The sequence below is a fragment of the Crotalus tigris genome, unplaced genomic scaffold (genome assembly GCF_016545835.1).
Source record: "Crotalus tigris isolate CLP2741 ecotype Arizona unplaced genomic scaffold, ASM1654583v1 scf7180000018001.1161693, whole genome shotgun sequence".
Lineage (NCBI taxonomy): Eukaryota > Metazoa > Chordata > Lepidosauria > Squamata > Viperidae > Crotalus > Crotalus tigris.
In genome coordinates this window covers 276,862-299,040 of record NW_024096766.1, presented here as the reverse complement: position 1 = coordinate 299,040, position 22,179 = coordinate 276,862, and the positions used below count along the sequence as shown (strand labels likewise).

Below are 22,179 nucleotides of genomic sequence, written 5' to 3'. Positions count from 1 at the left end.
ACTAAATATACAGACATACACACCAAATCTAACATATGGAAGAATAAAATTGCAATCCTATGCACATTTAGTGAGGTTAATTTCAGTGTAGCAATGCAAAATATACTGTATTTCTGTATGAAATTTCTTTCTCAAAGACTTTATCCTATGTCCTACTTTGTCTTCTTTCTCTTCTTCATCTCTTGCATTCTCTTCTGAAGCCTGTTTTTTTTTCTCATTCTCTTTACATATTTGTAGGTAATCCTTCCCTCCTTCCTTCCTTCCTTCTTTCTTTCTTTCTTTCTTTCTTTCTTTCTTTTTCTTTCTTCATAATCAACAAATTTTCACTTCAATTACATTCTACAAATCTCTATAACATTCAGGGTCATTTTTCTCCCTGGATTCATAATAATGAAATCCATTTGATTAATGCAGTTCTGTGCTTCTTTGGAGACTTCAAGTGTTACTTCTAAATGACTGAAGATTTCAAAACTGCTGAAATATTAACCAATATTATTCTTTTCTTATTAGAAATTGAGCAGGAAACGAGAGTAGAAATTGACTGACTTTTTCCAGAGCACATCAAAAGAACCAAAAGCCAGCATCTTGATTCCAAGCTGTGCTGGCTCTTTAGTAATAGCTAACTACATAGATCATAACAACCCAAAAAGTAACAAAACTCATTATGGATTAGGATCATGTCTGAACTCAACCACTGTCTCCTGTGAATCCCATTTGCTTTTCATCATTATTCAGAAGTCTTGCATTAAACATTCCTTTTTTCTTATCATTGCCAACAGCAACATAGTTAAAAAGTATAATTTTCCTTCAATATCCTTAGGCATAACTACATATTTAAAATAACTTTAAGCTGACTAATGTCAAGCCAAATCAATGGCCCACCTTGTTTAAAATTGATTTCACTAGAATTCTGCAACCTTTGCTAGTCTTCTGCATCATCACACTTTTTATCATCCAATTGCTAAAGTATCACCCCATCCAACATAATCTCAGTGCTGTGATTTTACAAAATCTTGTGCAAGATCCTCACATTTCTGTGAGTTTACAGTTAGATATTATAATATTTCAACTTAAAATTCTCTTGTGGGAGGTTTGAGAAACACAATCTATGATCTAATTATTGGCAACAATTTTTTAACTGCTTCCTGGCTTTTCCAGTATGCATTCTCTCACTGATTTTTGTCTTACTATGTTATATATATCTCTGTATCTATATCTAATCTATATATCATCTATATCTATCTACATCTGCATCATCTATATCTCATCTATATCTATCTGGGATAAAGCTATAATTCAGTATCACCATTCAGAGCAATTCCAACTTCCAGCTGCATTTCCAAAACTTTTCATACATAACAAATGCTGAAATTAGGGACTTTTAAGGAAGGCACATACATTAATCAATATCATCTGGAAAGCTATTAATATTCTATAGTTTAAAGAAATTGTACCTTTTTTTTAAAGGAAATTATTATTAACCAGTATCCTTCTTGCATAACTGAAATCCTATTTAGTGACACACATCCCAATGTGGCCAGACCAAACTTTGATATCTTTTGGTTGTATTCTTTTTGTTCTCAGTATGGAAATTTAAGTTATATAATTCAAACTGAGCTAAAAAGTGCACATCTGTTAATTCATTTTTGTTTGATACTTTGGTGCTTTTTACTCAATGCTTAGTCCTGGAGGTTGCCTGGACTATTTCTTGCAATTGTCTTGGCAAGATTTTCAGAAGCATTTTACTACAGCCTTCTTCCTAGGGGTGAAAAAGAGTGATTGGCCCAAGATCACCCAGCTGACTTTGTGCATAAGATGGAACTAGAAATCACAATCTCCCAGTTTTACACCAACTGGCTCTCAAATGTATTTATATAAGGTTCTTATATATCATTACAGAGTCCAAAAGAATTATATGGGCTAGATGAAATTAATCTATTCCGTTTCAACAATGTACAGATATATTTATAATTTTCTGCCTTACTGAAACATACATATTATTCAAATTCTGCCAGTATGATGCCTATTCTTTAAGAATATAATACCAAACTTTACACATTTGAACTTGTATGTTTATGGGATTGAGACAACACTGATGCTGGATAGTGATGATGATGATGATGATGATGATAATGATGATGATGATGGATTTTTGATGGTATCTGATGGAAGCTAGATGGGGGTGATGTGTCCACCTTGGTTCTTTGTTACCCTCTCAACAGCTTTCAATTGTGGTATCCTTCTGGACTGACTAAAGAAACTCGGTGTAGGCAACAGAGTATTGTGATGGTACTCCTCCATCCTTTAGGGTCAGTTCCACTTGATGTTGCTAGGAGAGGAGAGATCCAACCCTGTACTGAGAGGTCCTTCAGTTTTCAGTGCTTTGTCCTCCCTTGTTTAGCAGCTACATGAAGCCACTAGGAAAGCCCCCCTAATAATTTGGCATGTGGTACAAAACTACATCTCCATCCCAGGTTGTCTGAGGGTCCCAGTACCTGGAAGCTGTGGGGGTTTCTAGATGGAGTGCAACAAGCTTCAGCTCAATTCCAGCAAGACCTAGCAAGGCTACAGGATTTTGGACCTACTAGGACTTTTCATTCATTTCATTTTTGGTTCTGAGTAGGGTTGCACTGGACAGAGCTGATGGACAATCTGGGGGGAGGCTTCCTGTACTCATACTTCTTGCTTGAGGAGTAAGTGGCACCCATGGCTAGGTAGGCTTTTTGCCCAGCTTTGGATTGTATATCAGTTGTGCATATTCCTAAGCCAGGAGACTGTACTCATGATCACTAATGCCTTAGTGACCTCCAGACTGAAGTACTGCAAGGAGCTTTACATGGGCCTGCCCTTGAAGAACATTCAGAAGCTTCAGCTAGTGCAGAATGCAGTAGCAGCAGGGCTTGCACCTTTAAGTCTTTATGGCTTGGGACTAGGCTACTTGTCTTATAGGATTGTCTCTCCCCAGTTGTTCTAACTATCACCTCCATTCTGGCAGGAGAGGCATGCTTTGGGTCCCATCAACCAAGGAGTGCCATGTCCTCAGGGCCATACCAAAGCCCTATGGCATTCCTCCAGAAATTGTATTGGCCTTTGGTATGGCCCTGAGGACATGGCTCTTCCCCTGAGCATGGGGCCCCAAGTGTGGGACAGAGCCTGTTGATTGACTATGTTAAATGTTGGAATGTGACTTTTTCTTCTTTTTCCAGCTGTGATGGGTTTTACATTTTTGTATATATTTTTATTATTTTTAACACTGTAAACTACCCAGAGTCATGGTTGCGACATGGGCCACTGTATACACTGACTAAACAAAGAAACAAACTTTCTGCAGAAGCTGTTTATTATAGTGTTAGGTTCCATTCGATGATGCTATTCAGAGATATATTCTATATGAATTTAGATCCTGAATATCTCTTGCCATCTTTACCACCCGCATTCCCAATGCAAAACAGCTTGTAATTTTCACATTTGGAGTCTTCAGGATGAATCATTGGTGAACAGTCTGCATTCCAGCAATTAATCGCTTGAGAAAGTGGTGGGATTGCTTTGAATAATGAATGAGCTTGGTAATTGCACGATCTGCTCACAAAAGACTTGCCAATTCAAAAAAAGTGGGGAAGAGAACTAAACAATAATAATCATATTAATTTCTCTAATTTCCTCCCCCACCAACAAAAGCAGAATCTAAGTGTGCGACCTTCAAACGCCGTCAGGCATTTGAAATATTTAACAAGGCAAAAAGCTGTAACAGTTGGCACACTTTTTATGTAGTTCTTATTTGGGCCTCCCGATACTTTGAGATATGATAACAAAATTTGGTTGCAATACAGTAGAGTTTTGGCAGCACCATTTGACCTGTTTTCAGGATTCTGATTAGTTTTTACAAAGAATGAAGTTGGAAGAGCAGAAAACAGGGGTTTCTATAGTGCAGAAGTTCATGATGTCAGCACAGTCCATCAAGTCTCAAGTCCCTCAAGAGAATGGCAAAGAATCTATTTAAACTCAGAACGCTGGGAAGAAAAAAATAAAATTGAAAGCCTAGGGTTCCTGATCTAGACCAGAACCTATATATAGGATGCGCTTTCTATGTAATATGGCAGGCAGTTAGGTTCTTCTTGTCTATAAAAAAGGAGTATTTTTGGTATCCCAAGGCTTCTATCAAATAAGCTTATTCCTGAATAAAGTGATAAATACCTGAAAAGCTGAGATTTACAATTGTGATTGTATGAAGCCTAATAATTTTAAGGGTGGGAATAAGAGTGGATTTTCTCTAGAAGTGGATTATCAAAAAAAGTATTTTGCAAGATTTCAAGATTCTGTTACTGTAATCTTACGATAAAGATAGTACTCATGGTTTTGATTTCTTGATTGGATTACCTCAAAGGGATGACATCAACCTTGTAAATTTGAAAGTATTTCTCCCCTCCATTACTTTTACTTTCTAGACTACTAGGGAAGATCCTTTCTGAGGCACTTTCCATGCTTCCATTCTTTCTGTGGGGTGCGATATCTTTTGTTTGACCATAAACTAGACTGCAGCTCTTCTTGTTGTCTTCTTAGGTTATTCTCACAGCCCGTTACAATATGTCAGTACACTGCATCTACCTTCTAGGAAGGCTGTACACAATGGTTTTCTGGTCTGCAACATAGTCGTTAGATCCAAGTAGGCCCAGAAAAGCATGAAAATGTGTGCAAAAATATACCAAAACTGACTGGGTACTGTTCTTACAATTAGCACAGAATTGATGCAAGGGCTATGGATGTGACTAAGGCTGGTAAACCAGTTTACCCTTTATAATACTACAAAGTCTTAGGTGAAGGCCTTAACTGACCAAACATGAGCAATATCTATGGATCTACATTATTACCAGTGTGGTATATGGAAGATTTAGCATGTATAAGAGGTAAAAGAAAAAAGAGCATAGCATAATGAATGAAATGAAATATGCTCTGTCTATAAAATTAAGAGACAGAGAAAGAGAAAGGATGCAAGACATTAGAATGCAAATGATATAATCTTGTGGAGTGGAATATTAATGTACGCAGAGAAGTGCAGTCATAGGTTCATTGGTATAGTATACATCAATAAGTACAGACTAGTGGCATTAAAGTTGCTGCAGATGTATATAAAAGTAGGAATCTATACATTGGTGAATGTTACACATTAATACTCAAATGAATAGTGAGAATAGGAAGAACTAAGTGGTTTTAGATTAGTGAGTAACATTGTGCATTAATTTGATCCAGGACATAAAATTATTGTATTAGATGACATGAATAGATGAATGGTAGCAAGACAAGAAAGTATTTAAAAAAAAGTGATTAGGCCATTCAGAGACCCAAGGATGAATGAGTATTATGACTGGTGAGCATCTGTTTAGAAAAAGGTTTGTTTTGAGCATATAGTTTAAGCATTACTGTTCATACATGCATCCAGAAAAGGAATCAATATAAATATAAAAATAAGTTAATTCCTAACAAAATAAATAGAGGAGGATGTAAGAATGTAGAAGCAGAGGAACAGAAGAAATACTCAGAGTTGATAGAAGAAAAAAGTGTGTGAAATTATGACAATGATAAATATTAAAAAGGACAGTTGGTGAAAAAAATAATGAAAAGCAGTCATAAATGGTGTGAAAAATAATATGGCTGAGATGCAGAGATTATTAGTGGGAAGATATTAAAATATGGATGTGGTGTACTTATGAAATAACTATGCAAGTTGTTGAATGTGTGTGTGAAGACTATATCATGTTTGATCATTGGAAGAAGCCACAGTCATTCTCTTAGAGAATGAAAAAATAGGAAGAATGATTGGAAAAACTACAGGGGAACTACTTTGATAAGTGTTTGGGGGATGGTCTGGCAGAATACTGATCAAAAGGGGGCAAGGATGACAAGTAAAATTTGTGAAGTACAATGCAGCTTTATGCTAGGCAGGGAACAAGAAGATCAGATTTTTTATTTTTTTTTAGCATATCATTGAAAAATGTATAAATGCAAGGAAGAATTATTGTACATTTACTGATTACAGGAAGCACATGACAGGCATGAAATAAGGAATAAATGTGTAAGTAAAGCTTGTGGTGAAGCTAGAGATAGGTTAGTTGGGACATGAATATATAAGCATTTTTGTATGCAGATAATGCTCTGCTGTTGGTTGAGAACCTGATTGATTTGCAGTGAATAATTGATTGCATGATGCAATGAAGAGCATTTGAAAATTAATGTGTCAAAGTCCAAAATACTTGTGTTTGACAGACAAGATGGAGTGAATGATTGCAAGTTATACATAAATGATGAAAAATTAGAATACACAGATTGATTTGTGTATCTTGGTAGAATGTTCATGAAAGATGAGAAAAGGATAGAGGAATTTTAAGACGGGCAAACGTTGGTGGAAAGATAGTGAGTAATATGAAGTCTACTGAGAGGAATTAATGTTTGCTAAAGAAGCAAAATAGTTGTGTTGTGACTTTTCTCCACTTTATTATAAGGAAGTGAGTTTAGGGGTACATAAACAAAAGCATCTTGAATGCAATGGGAATGGAGTACTTAAGAAATAAAACAAGAAGTGACAGGTTAAGAATAAATGAGTACTGAAATAATGTGGCTGAAGTACAGAAGTGAACAATCAATTCCAAACAAGCACGCTGAAATAATAAAGAATAAAAAGTTATGAATGAAGCAATGTACAGATGTGGTAGAAATGATGGATGATTTGCTAGGATAGAAAACTGAGGAAATGCTTAATGAATGGAATTGGTATAAACTACTTAAACTGGTTTTAGCTATATTCTGTTTTCTTTTTCTAAACTCATGTGATTAATTCCTTAAAATTTCTTGCTCCTTTCCTACACTCTGTTTACTCCTTAAGCGTACCGCCTCATGGCTATGTATGCATGCTCACTTGGTGTCCATAACAGCTAATTTGGCCTTTTTTATTAAAAATAATTTCAATTATTTTTTTAATGTTAACATTTATGAAATAAATGAAATCTTGGATACTATTCACCTCTCCCCTTTAGTTCTATGTGAATAAATCTTACCTTCTTATTGTCCTCAACAATGTAGACCGAGCTTCATTATGGAAGGTGATAATGATGCTGGTTGGTGGCAGATCTGTACGATAGTGTAAAGTAGTACACCTGAATGAAAAAATAAAAAAGTATCATGAAATAATGTAGTTGAACACAGAACTGACAATAATCTTGCTATATTATATTTTGAAAAAAAACTTAGGTGATAATACAATTATTTTGAGACTTCAGATCTGGGAAGGTAGGGTTGGGTTTTTTTTGGGGGGGGGGTGAGAAAAGGATAAAAATATCATTAAGATAGACCTGAATCAGATCTAATTTGATAAAAATGTTAACATTAGTGTAGCAATGGATCCAAAAACAGATTCAAACTGGCAACCTGAACATAAAACCCTCCTGACCAAATTAAACACCAGAAAGCCAGACAAAAACTTCCATCACATCTAGATTTAGATTCGTTTTATTGACCCACAATCTATTATAGTGGCTGAGCATTAGGCAGAATACAGAGTGACTCATATAGATTAGATAAAAGACACACAGAGGTCATAGGAACATCATCCACATGTCTCTTCAATTTATGTATGTGGATGATGTCCCAGCAATTTCATGTGGAACAGAGATAGACAATCTGCAAGTCCTAAATCCTCTTCTTTGTACCCATTGAAGTACCCTCTGATGCATGTTTGCTGAAACTAATAGTAAAATCCTTTGCCTGTTTAAAGTAAGGAACAGATCAAAATGGCAAGGCAGGCCAGCACAATTCATAGAGAGAAAAGGACCACATTACTACATTAAAAATAATTGCAGGCCACAGAGGAATAACTGGCTACCACTATACTACAATGGCTAGTAGTATAGTGGTAGCAATGGGGCTGGCACTGACAGTGAGGCCTGGGGATGTTTCATATAGGAGATAATGGTGAAAACTTAGACTGCAGAGGTTTTCCTTGGCAGCAGTGGATTTGTTCAAGTTTTCAAAAGATATCAATGGGCCACACAAGGCTGCCTGGTGGGCAGTTTGTGGTCCATATCTTCTATAGCCCTGCTATAAGGTAAACTTGAAAATAGTTCCATCACTATTTTTAAAAAAGAAAATCCCGTAACTCTCAACAACAAAACCCCAAAATGAACATGCACAATATCACTGCATTCAGACTGTGGCACTCAGCAGCCTCCAAATTTTTAAGTGCAGCCCTTGCCTAGCTCTTGATGTAGAAGTTAAATGGCATGAGGCAATAGACTGACTTCTCTCTAGAAAGCAATTTCCTATCACCACTCCCTGAAGTTAACCATTCAGGCTGAAGCACAGTCAGTCTAATATAGCACCTCTTTGATTCTAAGTATATAGCCTATTCAGAAGAATGGATAATGAGTTTTCTAAGAGAAAAGGGCCACCAAAATGATTCAAAGACTAGAACATCTCTTCCACACAAAAAGTCTACTGCACTTCAGCCTTTTAGCTTAGAGTACAGCTACAAAAGGAGACACACAAGAGAAGAATGCAAAATCATGCACATGATGAAAATGTGGACAGAGAAGTTTTTTCTGTCTCTCAGTGTCAGTCATCCATTAAAATGAAATGTGAGGATATTTAGAAATAAATTAAAAAAAATAAAAAGACATAAGTTATAAATATCCTGCCATTAGATGCGATGATGGCCACAAATTTGGAGATACATTAAAGGAAATCAGAAATACTTCTGGAATATTCAGCTATCAGTGGCTTCTAGCCTTGATGCAGGTATACCAACTCCTGAATCACAGATAGCATATCTTAACTACTAATTGTTGGGAAGCAACAAGGAAGGAGCAGCCAAACTTGTGAGCTTATCCAATGCACTGACTGGATCGATGTTCTAGAATGGGTCTGTGGATGGATCCAACAAGGCTATTGGATTCTGCTTTCTTTGTCTGCCTATCCATTCCATCCATTGCTTTTCAGATTTTTAAAATCCTACCTTTATTATGATTCTAGATGGTCAATATACTTAATATTTTTTTCCTCCACCTATTTTCCCAACAGCCGTGTGAGTTTTTTTTAAAAAAAAAATGCCACAAGCTCATCATACAATTTTGCTATATTTCTTTTGTTCCACTTTTTAAAGCTAGTCAGCCAAACATTATTTTCAAGTTCTTGAAAAATCATGTTTTATTTTATCATTGACTGTAACAATCTATCTTGTGTGTTCCTGAAGTATCTAGTTTCTACTTCTGTATTAATAGAGGTATCCAAGTTGCTGTAAATTCAGGGGAGAAAATATTCCAAAATAAGTTTTATACCATCTTGGATTTTTGTTTTTGTTTTTTTAAAAAAGCACATCTTAAGTACTTATTCGTAGTAGTTCACAATTAATAGCCACAGCTTGTGATTCAGGGTTCGTACACATATTCTGCACAGCTGAACACAAAAAAAAAATCCCATTAACTGTTTTTCATGGACATGAATGCTTGATGTTGTCCTTAAACTACTCCCAGCTCACTGGGAAGAAAGCCTCTCCCTGTAATTTTTTGCACCACTGCAAATACAGTGTTTTGTTTTGTTTTCAGTTCTGCCTGGACAAGCTATGTTGAGCAGGAATCAAGGTAAGTTTAGCAAAGCAACCAGATTCTCCTGTCAAGCTGCTGGCATGTGGGCGGCACTTCCTCACAGCACTGATAGTTCTGCAGACATCCCTAAAAAGTCATGGAGCCATGAAGCCATCAGAGACCATTAAAATGAAACTGCCTTTAGTCTCTTCTGCTGTCACTCATGGACCACTTTCCCAATGGATGTCCTTTCCATTTGGCACCCCATCCTAATGGGAAAGGAAGCCAAGTTAACTCTATAGGAAAAAAATGTGTCTTTTGGTGCTGTGAATACCGGCCCTGAAAGACCCAGTTACCCTCTTTCTCTCCCTCTACTTTCAGCCTCTGCTTTGCCTCTAGGTTGTGCCTTCAGCAGAAGCAGCATGAAAAGAGAAGCAGGGGAGAACGGCTTCTTTGCTGTTAGTTCTTTGGTTCTAGATTGTTATCATAATAAGATCAGACCTGGCATCAGAAGATCCATGGCACCAAAGGAGTCGTTCTCATCCTGCCTCTCCTATCTCCAGTCTCTACTATGCTTTGTTGCTGAGGCAGATTAGACTTTGGAAGGCAGTCAGCATTTCCTTCAACTGGCATGTGGGAGACAGAGCAGAATTATCAGAGTACTTCTGTTCAACAAGAAACAATGGGCTTGATTTACAAACATATAGATTTTGATTGGACAACTGGATAACTTTTTAACAATCAGATCTGTTTGGATACCTTTGAGAGGCAATAGATTCTCTTTACTTGACAGACAGATAGGAATGTTGTGTAACGGATTACTGCACAGGACAATGCTAGTTCCTTCTAATCTTTTATTATTATAAGTAAAATAGAAAAAAATAATTTTTCAAAAGCCAGAATTGCATAGAATTGTATATTATGAGGAATACAATGAAAGAAATTAACAGATAGCTGCCACATTTACAAAGACAACTGTTTCACAATCTTCTGTTGTTTCTATTCTGTTCAATAAGTGTTGAGTGTTTCTGTTCAATAAACCTCTAAAAAAAAACCTTATTGTGAAATTTATTTATTTATTCCCCCGAGTTAGCAGGATGAAGAATAGGAAAGCAACTTCATCATGATTTTCTAAATGTACATGCTGGATTTTTCTGCCTTCTTCTCATAATGAAGTGCTTAGCTCTGGAATGTTCCTTTCAAAAGATAAAAAGAAATTCTTGAGTTTTTAAATTTCAAAATGATTCCACTTTACAGCTTTAAATACTAATTGGTTCCCTTTATAAAAGACCATTCATTCTTTTTTTGACTTCATTTTTCAGCACTTTTCTTTTGCACCAGTGTTCCCCAAATCAGATGCCATGAATAGTTAGAACTGGATGTGTCTGCCTTCACTTCCTCCTGTCAGACAGACAAAGGTATAAGCTTCATGTAACATGACTACAGAAAGAAAAAAAGAAGGAAAGAAAATGAATCACTGGTAGTTTTATCTCCAAGAAATATCAGAAGACTTATTAAATGTGGTCTAGTCAGAAACAGCACAATGGAAGATTGCAGAGAAACCTAGAAGAAGCCATTAAACCACTGTAGATAATGTGCAGTTTATACACTATTAAACCTGAGGCTAATTTTTATCAACCAGCTTGAATATTTGAGTAGCCACCATAGTTAAAGAATGTGGAAATCTCTACTGTATAAAACCCCCAGAATTGTTATCCTTAGAAATCATGGAAGTAAGCAGCATTGGGTTCAGTCTCTTACCACCTTAGAAAGTTCACAGCACTGGTCAATACCCAATGTTACATCATCTGTCTGTTTAGTCAGTGACTTGTTTAATATCTTTCTTCACCAACTTAGAGACAAAGCCTAGTGCAATTACTTAAATTCATTTCAAGGGATTTCTGCAGAGGGCAAGGTCAACAGCAAAAGTTAAGATTAGTTCTTAAATACTGAATATATATGCATTATGCTTTGTGGCTACTTTTATATCTCCCTAAAAAATCAAAGATTGAACTGTTCCTGAAGAAAAATCTTGTACTTTGAAATACTGTCCCTCTCTTCTTCTTAAATGACATATTTTAAAGGGACACTTACTGCCTACGCCAGGGCTCTGCAACCTTGACAACTTTAAGACTTGTGGACTTCAGCTCCCAGTATTCCTCAGCCAGCTGAAGTCCACAAGTCTTAAAGTTATCAAGGTTGCAGAGCCCTAGGCAGAGACAACTGAAGCAGAAGTTACCAAAGCAATGAAAAAAGTAATTTTTGAGTGCAGATCTGCCTGTGCCAGCTTTACCACACACAGGAAAGAACAGCCAGACAAACTAATTCTATTTTATTGTAAAGTTATATTAACAAAATCTTGCAAGCCTGAAAGTACAAATCTCCTCCCCTCTCCTTGCCAGGTAGTCCTTGAGTTACAACTGTGACTGAGCTCGGAATTATGGTCATACCTGGGTGCTGGTTGCTAAGTGAATAATTACATGACCAAACCAATATTACAACACTATTTTGTGGTGGTCCTTAAGCAAATCACCATGGTTGTTAAACAAATCTGTAGCCATTAAGCAAGCCCATTGCCTGCAATTGGCATTTTTGGATGAAACTGGAAGTAAATGCTCATTTCCGACAAAAAATATTATAAATCACATTGATATGACCACATGTTACTGCAAATTACTATAAACGCAGGCTGGTTGCTAAGTGCCCAAAAGGTGATCATGTGACTATGGGGGAGACTGTTGGAACTCTGAATTTAAGTTCTAAGTATCCTTTCTTTGAGCAGTTGCTAAGTGATCAGATGTAAGTTGAGGACTATTTGTATACCCTGGGAACTCAGGGAAAGTCCCTTCTGAGCCTCTCACTCTACCCATTATGCAGCTGTGGGCTATGCTGCCTTTTATCTGACCATTTTCTGGGTCCTTCCCAGCCTGACAGAGGGAAAGATATGCTGCATAGCCTCTAAGAGATACTAAAGCAGGGGTGTCAAACTGCCGGCTCATGGGCCGGATGCATCATAATGAAACCACACCCATCCCATTGCCGGCAATGGAAAAACTGTTGCAATACATCATGACACATCACGTGACATTGCAAGTTTGACACCCCTGCACTAAAGCAACACTTTAGGACAGTGGTTCTCAACCTTTTTAATGCCGCGACCCCCAACCGGTCGTAAGTCGAGGACTACTCAACCGGTTGTAAGTCGAGGATTACTCAACTGGTGCAGCACCGTTTGCAGAATGGGACTTTTGGTGGGCTCAGCAGGGCAGAGATAGCCTGGACAATTCCTATTGGCTTTTGAAAGCCAATAGAATTAGACTCTATTCAAGAGAGTCTATTCTATTGGCTTTCAAAAGCCAATAGAATAAAAGGAAGTAGCACAGCTAAGGAAAAGAGGGGAAAAAAATGGCGGACTGCGTTGTTTGGCGACCCCCGTGAAATGGTCGTTCGACCCCAAATGGGGTCCCGACTCACAGGTTGAGAACCACTGCTTTAGGGGGGGGGGAAAGGAAGAACTATGAGATAAGTCAACAAAAAGAGACAACAGTGAAAAAGAAAGATTATTATTTGATGAAACAATCCATAGTTTAATATTATATTTGAAATCAGTATATCAAGCTTGAATGAAGAGTGAATTTGAAATTTTCTTTTAAAGAAATACCTCCAGAATTGAAAGTACTCAATTTATTAATTGAAATAAGACTATGGTATCCCTATTATTATTTTTTTAATACTCTCTTTATTGCTTGTTTATATTTTAGCTAATTTTTCCCTGTTTGTATAGATTTAATTCTATTTCTAACTGCCTTGAAAACCAATACAGTTTTATATATTTCTCATGCCAAATATCTCCAAGATCCCCCCCTGCATCAACTGTATGTTAATTCAGCCTGGCAATCAGTCTCCCAGAATAGCCAGCAAAATGCTGTTCACAAAATGTTCAAACATGCTATGATAGCAAAAGCTATTATTTCTAGTTCATTCCCATCATACAGATGACACACTGTCTCTGACAACAGATATTCCACTTTTGTATTCCTAATATTATTAGCCACTGACAGACCTGCCTGATATAACTTTTTAAATAGTTTTTATATTAACCGCTATCACTGTTTTTTGTGACCATAAATTCTGAATCTTCACATTGTATTTTAGGAAGACATACTAGTCCCCATTTCCCTATAAATTTGACTACATTTAGGTCTAAATAAATTTGCTACCTTAGTTTATGTCTTGGAAATTCTATTTCTGTTCACATCTGGGGATATATTCGGCATCCCAAATGCAATCCTCAAGCCTCTTAATGGTGAAAATATAAAGCCAAGGCCAGCAAGTATAATTATTGCCTAATAAATTAATATTTACTTAAAATTATTGTTCCTATCTCTGTATGTTTATTTGCTCCATATTTTACTGTGGCCTGAATGTTTTCTAAGCCGCCTCCTTCTCCTCAAAAAAAAAAAAAAAAGATATTTCACGTGATAAAGAGAGATGCTGATACAAATCACAGAGAGAGATAGCAGCATCTGTGGCTGGAGTGGCAGCGAGAAGTTCATAGAAACCTTGATAGAAAACTGACTATGGAGATTCTCAGTCATCCAGGTCATAGTTATCCCAAAAGTGCTTTTTCACAAGGCAGCTGGACTTTGTTTTTCTTTGAAAATAGAAAATATCATGAAAAAAAGAGGGCAGCTTGCATAACAATATTCTCTGTCTACCTAAAATGCCCCCATAAACAGGCAGCCCAAGTTGCTTCTCTCTTTGATCAGTTTTCAAACAATGGTTGGAAACCGATCAAAGAGAGAAGCAACCTAGAATTAAGGAGAAACTTCCTGACAGTTAGAACAATCAACCCGTGGAACAGCTTACCCCAGAAAACATGGGCGCTCCATCACTGGAAATTTTCAAGAAGAGACTAGACAATCACCTGTCTGAGATGGTATAGGTTCGTGGTGGCGAACCTATGGCACGGGTGCCAGAGGTGGCACACAGAGCCCTCTCTGTGGGCACACGTGCCGTCGCCCCAGTCCTAGGTCTTCAGCTGGGTTTTATAAAATCTTTTCACTTTAGGCCTCCACCACCGTGTGCAAAAAAAAAAAAAAAAAAAAGAATTTCAATCAATCAATCAATTTCAACTTTTCATGGAAAAAAAAAAGATCTCGCAAAGTTGGAATTGATTGATTGAACTTTTTAGTCCCACCCAGTCTGCCACGCCCACCCAATGGGCCACGCCCACCTGGCACCCAATGATACGTAAGTGGGTTTTGGGTTGCAGTCAGTCTCTAAAAGGTTTGCCATCACTGGTATAGGTTCTCCTGCTTGAGCAGGAGGCTGGATTAGAAGACCTCCAAGGTCCCTTCCAGCTCTATTCTATTCTATTCTATTCTATTCTATTCTATTCTATTCTATTCTATTCTATTCTATTCTATTCTATTCTATTCTATTCTATGACTTTCTAATGGGACACCTTTTAATTCAGTGGGTCTCCTAGGTAGGAACTGGCAGCAGCACAATCAATGATCTAACCAAATAGGGCTAGATGGCATTTCACCATTTCAACTTGTTATATATCTCCTAGTTAGCCTGACTCACTCAGTAGTATTATATGAAATGTACCTGGGGACCACATAGACCCAATCCAGCATAGATTCGAAAGTTCAGTTTTTAATGATAGTGTTGAATTTTAAATATTAAATGTATTGGCTTCACTCACTTATTTTGCATCATATCTAGTTTATGATCATGATTTGTGGGCCTGTGCATATAATTCCAGATGTTCTCTCTGAAATTGGAAGGCTTTTGAAGCATCCAATTCTAATATTTTTTTCTAATGGAGCCAGCCTATTTTGTCAATATTGACTCCAGCAGAGCAGAAGGAATTGCACAGAACTTACTCTCATAGCTGATTTAGGTTATATGTATGGTTTAAAAATCTGAAAAACTAGAGGAATAAAAGCAGAAATCTCAAAGGTGATTTTCAATTTTATTTTCAGCTTTGGCTGGTATTACACACACAATAATGCAGAGCCTAGCTGCATAATAGTAGACATAGGGGTATACACAGGGGTAACAAAATATGATTAGAAGAGCTTTAAAATTTAGCTAATATATTTGATAAATCTTCCCAGGGCATTACAATATTCATAGAAAAAAGAAACGCAACCAATAATCTTACAAAGAATTTTTATTTACTGACTTTCATATTGCAAAAGAAGCTTTCTATGGGAGTTAAGCATCCTAGCTCCATGCCAGCTAAAGCCCAGATGAAATAGTCAGGACTTGACCAGAACAGGTAACTTAATGCCTCTGGTTTCAATCATTTTAGATCAACCTTTCCCAATCTGGGAAGTGAAGGTAAAGAAGGTCAATGGGGGTGAGGATACAGGAAACTTTTGTAGAAGTTCTTATTTTTCACTCATCATCCAATATACCATACTGTAATGTCCCTTCTGACTGAGCCTTAAATATTTTCTTGCTTGTATTATTGAAATATGCTTCACATGGCACTGTGGCTGAACATGTTTAGAGTCTATGGCTAGACCTGCAAATATTGTGTTTAGTAGTTTAATTTCACCTCTCTTGGATTAATGTCACTGGCTGTCAATTTGTTTCCAAATATAGTACATAATGCTGGTTTGATCAACAAAATCCTAAAACAGTTTGGGGGCCAGGCTTTTTTAAAACTACTTTCTTTCATATAATATAAAGCTCTGTTAGATGTCCCATTGCTTAAGATGAGCTGTAAGGCAGTAAATTTTAGAACATATTGTGGATGCTGTTGCAAAACAATTAATGAAAGGGGGAGCCAATTAAACAATTGCTACAATAAAGAAATAACCAATTTATTTCTCTGAAATATTGAAATAACCAATTAGAATTAAAATAACCAAATAACCAATTAGAATTAGAATAACCAAATCACTAGAAAGCTTTCTTCTGGCTGTTCTAACCCATCCTACCATAGAATATTTTTTCTATTGGTCCTATTTCAGCATAAGCAAACCTCTTTACAAATTAAGTACTGCTGTGCAGCTCCCCATGCTGTCTATCTTCTGGGAAGATTTATAGAGTACAAAAACATTTGTAGAAATACAAATGATGCTAGACATCACCACTTGAAACATATCACAATTTTTTGATAGGAAAGTATTAAGTATGGTTGTTGTCAAGGATGATGTGCATGGCACCCTTCCAAACCATATCAAGATCTCCAATCTTGGAGAAGCGAAAATACTTAATGTTGTGTTCATGGTTTGTGTGCAATTGATGAAGACACATGATGACAATAACAAACGCTTTATTCTCTTTCTCCTACAACCAAGCAAAAAGCAAAAGGCACGCAGGCCTTTTATAGGGCCAGAAACCCAGATAGTGTTAACCAATAGGAATTTAGTATTTTCGCGCCTTGCGCATGCGCACAAAGCTGGCGCCGCTCTGTCTGGTCCCGGGTCGCTTTTGGAATGCCCGGGACCAATTGCAACTCTGAGCCTGCTTTCAGCTCTTGCAGGCTCAGGACACAACACCCCTCCCCCCTAATGGAACACACCTAGCTTACGTACCGGTGCATTGTGCAATGCAGTGAGAGTGATATACAGATACATTATCCAAATGCAAGGAGGGTGGAAATGCTTGGGTCTGCATGCATGTCCCTTCAGCCTCCTCTCAGCTGGCTGGTGAAGTCTGTCCACCTCCTCTTCAGGATCTGCTTCTGATTCTTCTCGAGTGTCCTCTTGATGGATGGTAGCTGTGGCTGGAGGGTTCCTGGCGAGCCACAAAGCCTTCACAGCCCCGCCTGTTGCTTCCTCCGCTGCCACCTCTCGTAATGCGTCTTGGAAGGAGACATCTTCTTTTGCAAAAATCTTCTGTTGTAAGTCTCTGCTTCTTAAGCCACATACGAAGTGATCTCGCAGCCTTTCTTCCAGATCCTTGAACTCACAAGGCCTGGCCGCTTGCCTTAAGGCAGCAATAAAGTCCACAGCAGATTTACCCGGCCTCTGGTCTCTCTGCTTGAATGCGTGCCTCCAAGCAATGACGGATAATTTCGGGTGGAAGTGTTCCTTCAACATTTTTTTCAAGTCAGCATATATTACTGACTCCAGAAGTGCAGGGCCACCAGATTTTCTGCAATGTCAAAAGCTTCTTGTCCGCAGGCACACAAAAGAGTTGCTGCCTTCAGGCTGTCTTTTCTTATCTGATTTACTCTAAAGTAGTTCTCCACCCGTGCTACGTAGGAATTCCATCTCTCTGGGTGGGAGACATCAAAATCAGTCAAGCAGCCAATCTTCAACATCGTAAAGTTTACGACCTTCCTCTGCAAGCTGATGTTTGGAAAAGGGTCCTTTTGCTGAGCTCACCCCCAGTGACGCTGTGCTGGCAGGCTGAGACGCTGATGCAGACACCATCTTCCCCCTCATCAGGACTTCCTGGGTGAATCCTTAATTCTTTTTTTATTGCTTGCAGAGGATCCCATCTTCGTCGCCAGTGTTGTGTTTGTGGTTCGTGTGCAATTGATGAAGACACATGGTGACAATTAACAAACGTTTTATTCTCTTTCTCCTACAAGCAAAAAGCAAAAGGCACGCAGGCCTTTTATAGGGCTAGAAACCCAGACAGTGCTAACCAATAGGAATTTAGCATTTTTGCGCCTTGCGCATGCGCACAAGGCTGGCGCCGCAACATTCTGAGCCTGCTTTCAGCTCTTGCAGGCTCAGGACAGAACACTCAACACTGGTTGTTTTGGTAGCATTGTTACAATTCTCTCTTAAGGAACTTTGTGGAGGTTGTTGTTTTCCTCTCATTTGCTTTCAGAAAAGCAACAAAGACTTCTATCATTCTATCATTTCAGAATATCAGTGATGTAGACTATTTTAAGTTCTAAAATGTTAATTCTTCTGAAGTTGTTTTTAAATGAGTTAAAGATTAAATCAGTTAAATGAGTGCTTGATTATCAAAGGGTGCAAGTTATGAATTAAGTAACTAAATAAATAATCATTTTTGAAGTCAACTCACTAAATGTTGACATGCATTTTTTCACTTCTCTTTCAGGAATTCAAGTCAATGAAAACTGAGTTTCTACATAGATTTCACTCATGCTGTAAGCAGATCCAGGATGGTTCATCTATGCAAGAACATCTCCAGAAAACATATTTAGACCATTTTTGACAAATATATCATTTTATATGAATGATTGTACACATGCTGTGGGAATGTATCTTCTCACCAGATCATATTCAAACCTCCTTTTGAGGTTTGAGGAAGGCTCCAAAACTACGGAATATTCTGTGTAGCCAATCAAGCATTAAGTGATAACAATCTTCTCTTTCTAGGAATTTGAGTGAATTATTTTATCATATATAGAGTATGTGTGGCATCTGGGATCTGTATGTTTTAGCTGGATTTTAGATGGTGTCGCTGACAATATATACACCACTATGAGATATGAGAATATTAAAATAAATAATACACATTGAAGTGAATATCTGCAGTCTGCAATTTCCATCAATTTGAGGTAGTGTGAGGTTTGACAAAAGTGAAAGAAGTATACAAATGTTATGCTATTTTAATTGCAAAAAATGACTGTATTATTAAATTCTTTTGTGCAATGAAAGCAAAAAAAAAATTGAAAGAGGAATCCATGCATGTTTGGCTGAGGGTTCCTATTCAAATTGTAAAGATTCTTTCAGATGCAATTTTGTACCAAGAACTCCCTGTTCCTGATTAAAAGACTGACACCTTTATGAACAGAATCTGAATTCACAGGAGAGGCAATGATCGTAAACACCATGGATTCAACACCAAAAATAAGCAAAAAGAAAATTACCAATTCCTCAAATTCAAATAAAAACCTCTGCATCTCTACTGATGCATTTAAAGAGGCAAACTGCCCAAAAATAAATAATTGGGACTAACATATTATTTTCTATGATTAAGAACCAAAACTTAAATGTTGATAAAAATCAGTGAATACATTGTCTCTTGGGGGAAAATTGAATAATTTTTTTTTAAAATTCACTGCAGAGAACAATATTGAATAATTATTGAGGAAAGAACTGATGAGGAAATGCAAAATCCAAATGAGAATTAGAATGGGAGAAAGCAGAGTTCAAAACAGAAAGGAAAAAAAAAGAAAATATTATTATTTTTCACTTCCTATAAACCACAAATGTCTGGTAAATTGTTCTCTCCTTGCTATTTATATGTAATCATATTGAAAATATTCCTTGTGCCTTTCCATCTTTTTACTATGCAGTATTGGAGGACAAATTGACAGAAATACAGAGATGGAGGCAGAGTTATAGACTTAGAGAGTCTTGAGAAAGAATAATTTTGTAGGAGCATAAATAGATATAGGTGATCCCAGGTCATTAAAAATGAAAATTAGAAAAATTAGAGGCCAGCTGAAGTCAAATTTGATATATTAAAATATTTAATATATTTTCTTGCTCTGACTTTGTAATGTATTGGCCACAACTGTTTTAAATCACTTGCTTAATGTCTGACTTACATGCTGTATTGTTTAACAGTTGCTGTTACTGAAAGCCAGACTGGTTGTCTCCAAGCTGATAATGAGGTTTGGGGCAGGAAACTGTTACTTTAAACCTATTGGTTGCCACCTAGAGTCTAAATGTATAAATAGCTGTGCAGCAGGCTTTAGGGCTGCTTCTGTTCTGAGTTAATAAACTTGTTTGCTGTTTCAACACTCTGCCTCCTTCAATGCCTGAAGAACCGAAGATATAACAAACTTTATACTCTATACTGAGGTAACCAATATATCTCAAATAAGTAATGGCAACATATTTTCCAGTGTTATCTCATGGCCTATCTTGCACCCAAAATGTTAAACTATGAATTGTAATGGAAGTCATAGTGGAAGACTCTTTCCCACTACTATAGTTCCAGTAAGATCAAACTATTATCAAGAGATTGAGACCCTCATCTATTTTAAACAAAATTTGAACCTAGTTATTTCTACTTGTGACAAATACTAACCATCATATTATCGTGCTTTCATTATAATTATTATTATAATTATAGCATGGGGCTATTCTGAACTTTATCTATCTATCTATCTATCTATCTATCTATCTATCTATCTATCTATCTATCTATCTATCTATCTATCTATCTCCAGATATAGAGATAGGCCACGAGATATATCTCTATATATCTATATATATAGAGAGAGAGAGATATAAGTTTCATGTATAATATAGGAGGAAATAACTGCATGAACCATGGATCATAAAAGCGACAGTTAAGAAAGTTAGTTTTGGCAAAGTCAGACACAAGCAACCTAAAACTTGCAATTAGAACAGTGAGGTGACAACACTTCCTCCTACCCAAAGTGGATGGCCTTAAGCCCACCCTACACCCCATACTTCCCGGGCTAGAAAGGAAAAATGTATGAATTAAACTTTTAACTCACTAGATCTCATTTGTTTCTATTTTATCTTAAGCAATATACTAGAATTCTTTCTTAATGGCTTTCCTAATTTATCAGAGATTTCTATCCTTGAATCACGACCTGCATAGCTTTCTTTTGTAGCAATAACTGAGAGAAGCCTAACAGGCATTGACATTGATTCCCTAACTTGATTTCAATTAACATGGTTAAGAGTACCATAGACTACCCAGAGAATTAATGAGAATGTAAGAGTTGTTTAATAGATCATAATTTATAATCTAAGGCTTATAATGAAAATAAAATAAGAAATTCATATCTAAAAAGCATTTGGTGCTAGATATCATTGAATTTATTTGATCAATAAGTTGACTGTTTAAAAAAAGATGAGGCAAAAATATTCTCTGTGCTTCTTCCCAGCAGCCCCCTTCATTAAACAACCTGTTATTTGAAAAGGCAGACTGCAGATGAAGCTATTGACACATGTGTTTCTCTCTTGAATAATAAAATCACAGCTTGGAAATCATTAAATTCAGCATGTCCTGAATTATTCTGTGTGACAATTACATCTGGGGTAATTTCAATTTAATACCTCACTGCAAGTGAAAATTGCAGCATGCAGCCCTAAAAATGCTGTAATAATGAAAATAGACCCACAAAGAGCCGCTCATGCTACCTCAGGCTGTCACTGGATGAATGTTTTCTGCTGCTTATGGTGTTTCATAGGTCACCACATTGGCAACACATTTTTTTTAAATAAAACCAATAAAAATTCTACTTCCTTCTATACTCCCTTCCGCTCCTCTTTGTTATTGCTTTGTTATTACTTTTTTTTAAGAGATGCATTTTCAGTATGCAACATCCTACATTGGGCTTTATAGCCAGAAATGCTACTGTGCTATAAAAAACACTGTATTTTTAGGACTGGAGATAGTCTATACTATAACACCATTAAACACTGATAGATAAAGATTGCTTTGGATAATGAGAAAACGTGTTTGTTTGCATCCTTCCCATTTTATGCTCTTCACATCTATATGTGGATCAGTTCACAATTGTTTATCCTGTATTCTTTTCTGCATTTGCAATGCAATTTCCGATTGAAAAAAAGTCCTACTAAAATGGATGTATAGATAAAACAAAAACACTTTACAAAGGTGAAAATAGCTTGGAAAAACAATATATGCTATAATACAAACAAGGTTATAA

At 36.8% G+C, this 22,179-nt stretch overlaps 1 protein-coding gene across 1 annotated transcript in view; it reads right to left on the bottom strand.

Annotated features, from left to right (window-relative positions):
* The window catches only part of GALNT14 (polypeptide N-acetylgalactosaminyltransferase 14), a 336,775-nt gene that overhangs the window by 103,280 nt on the left and 211,316 nt on the right, over positions 1-22,179 (bottom strand). Inside the window, exon 3 of the mRNA XM_039346512.1 lies at positions 7,050-7,148. Within this exon, the coding sequence (XP_039202446.1) occupies positions 7,050-7,148 (99 nt within the window). The remainder of the gene's footprint in view (positions 1-7,049; positions 7,149-22,179) is intronic.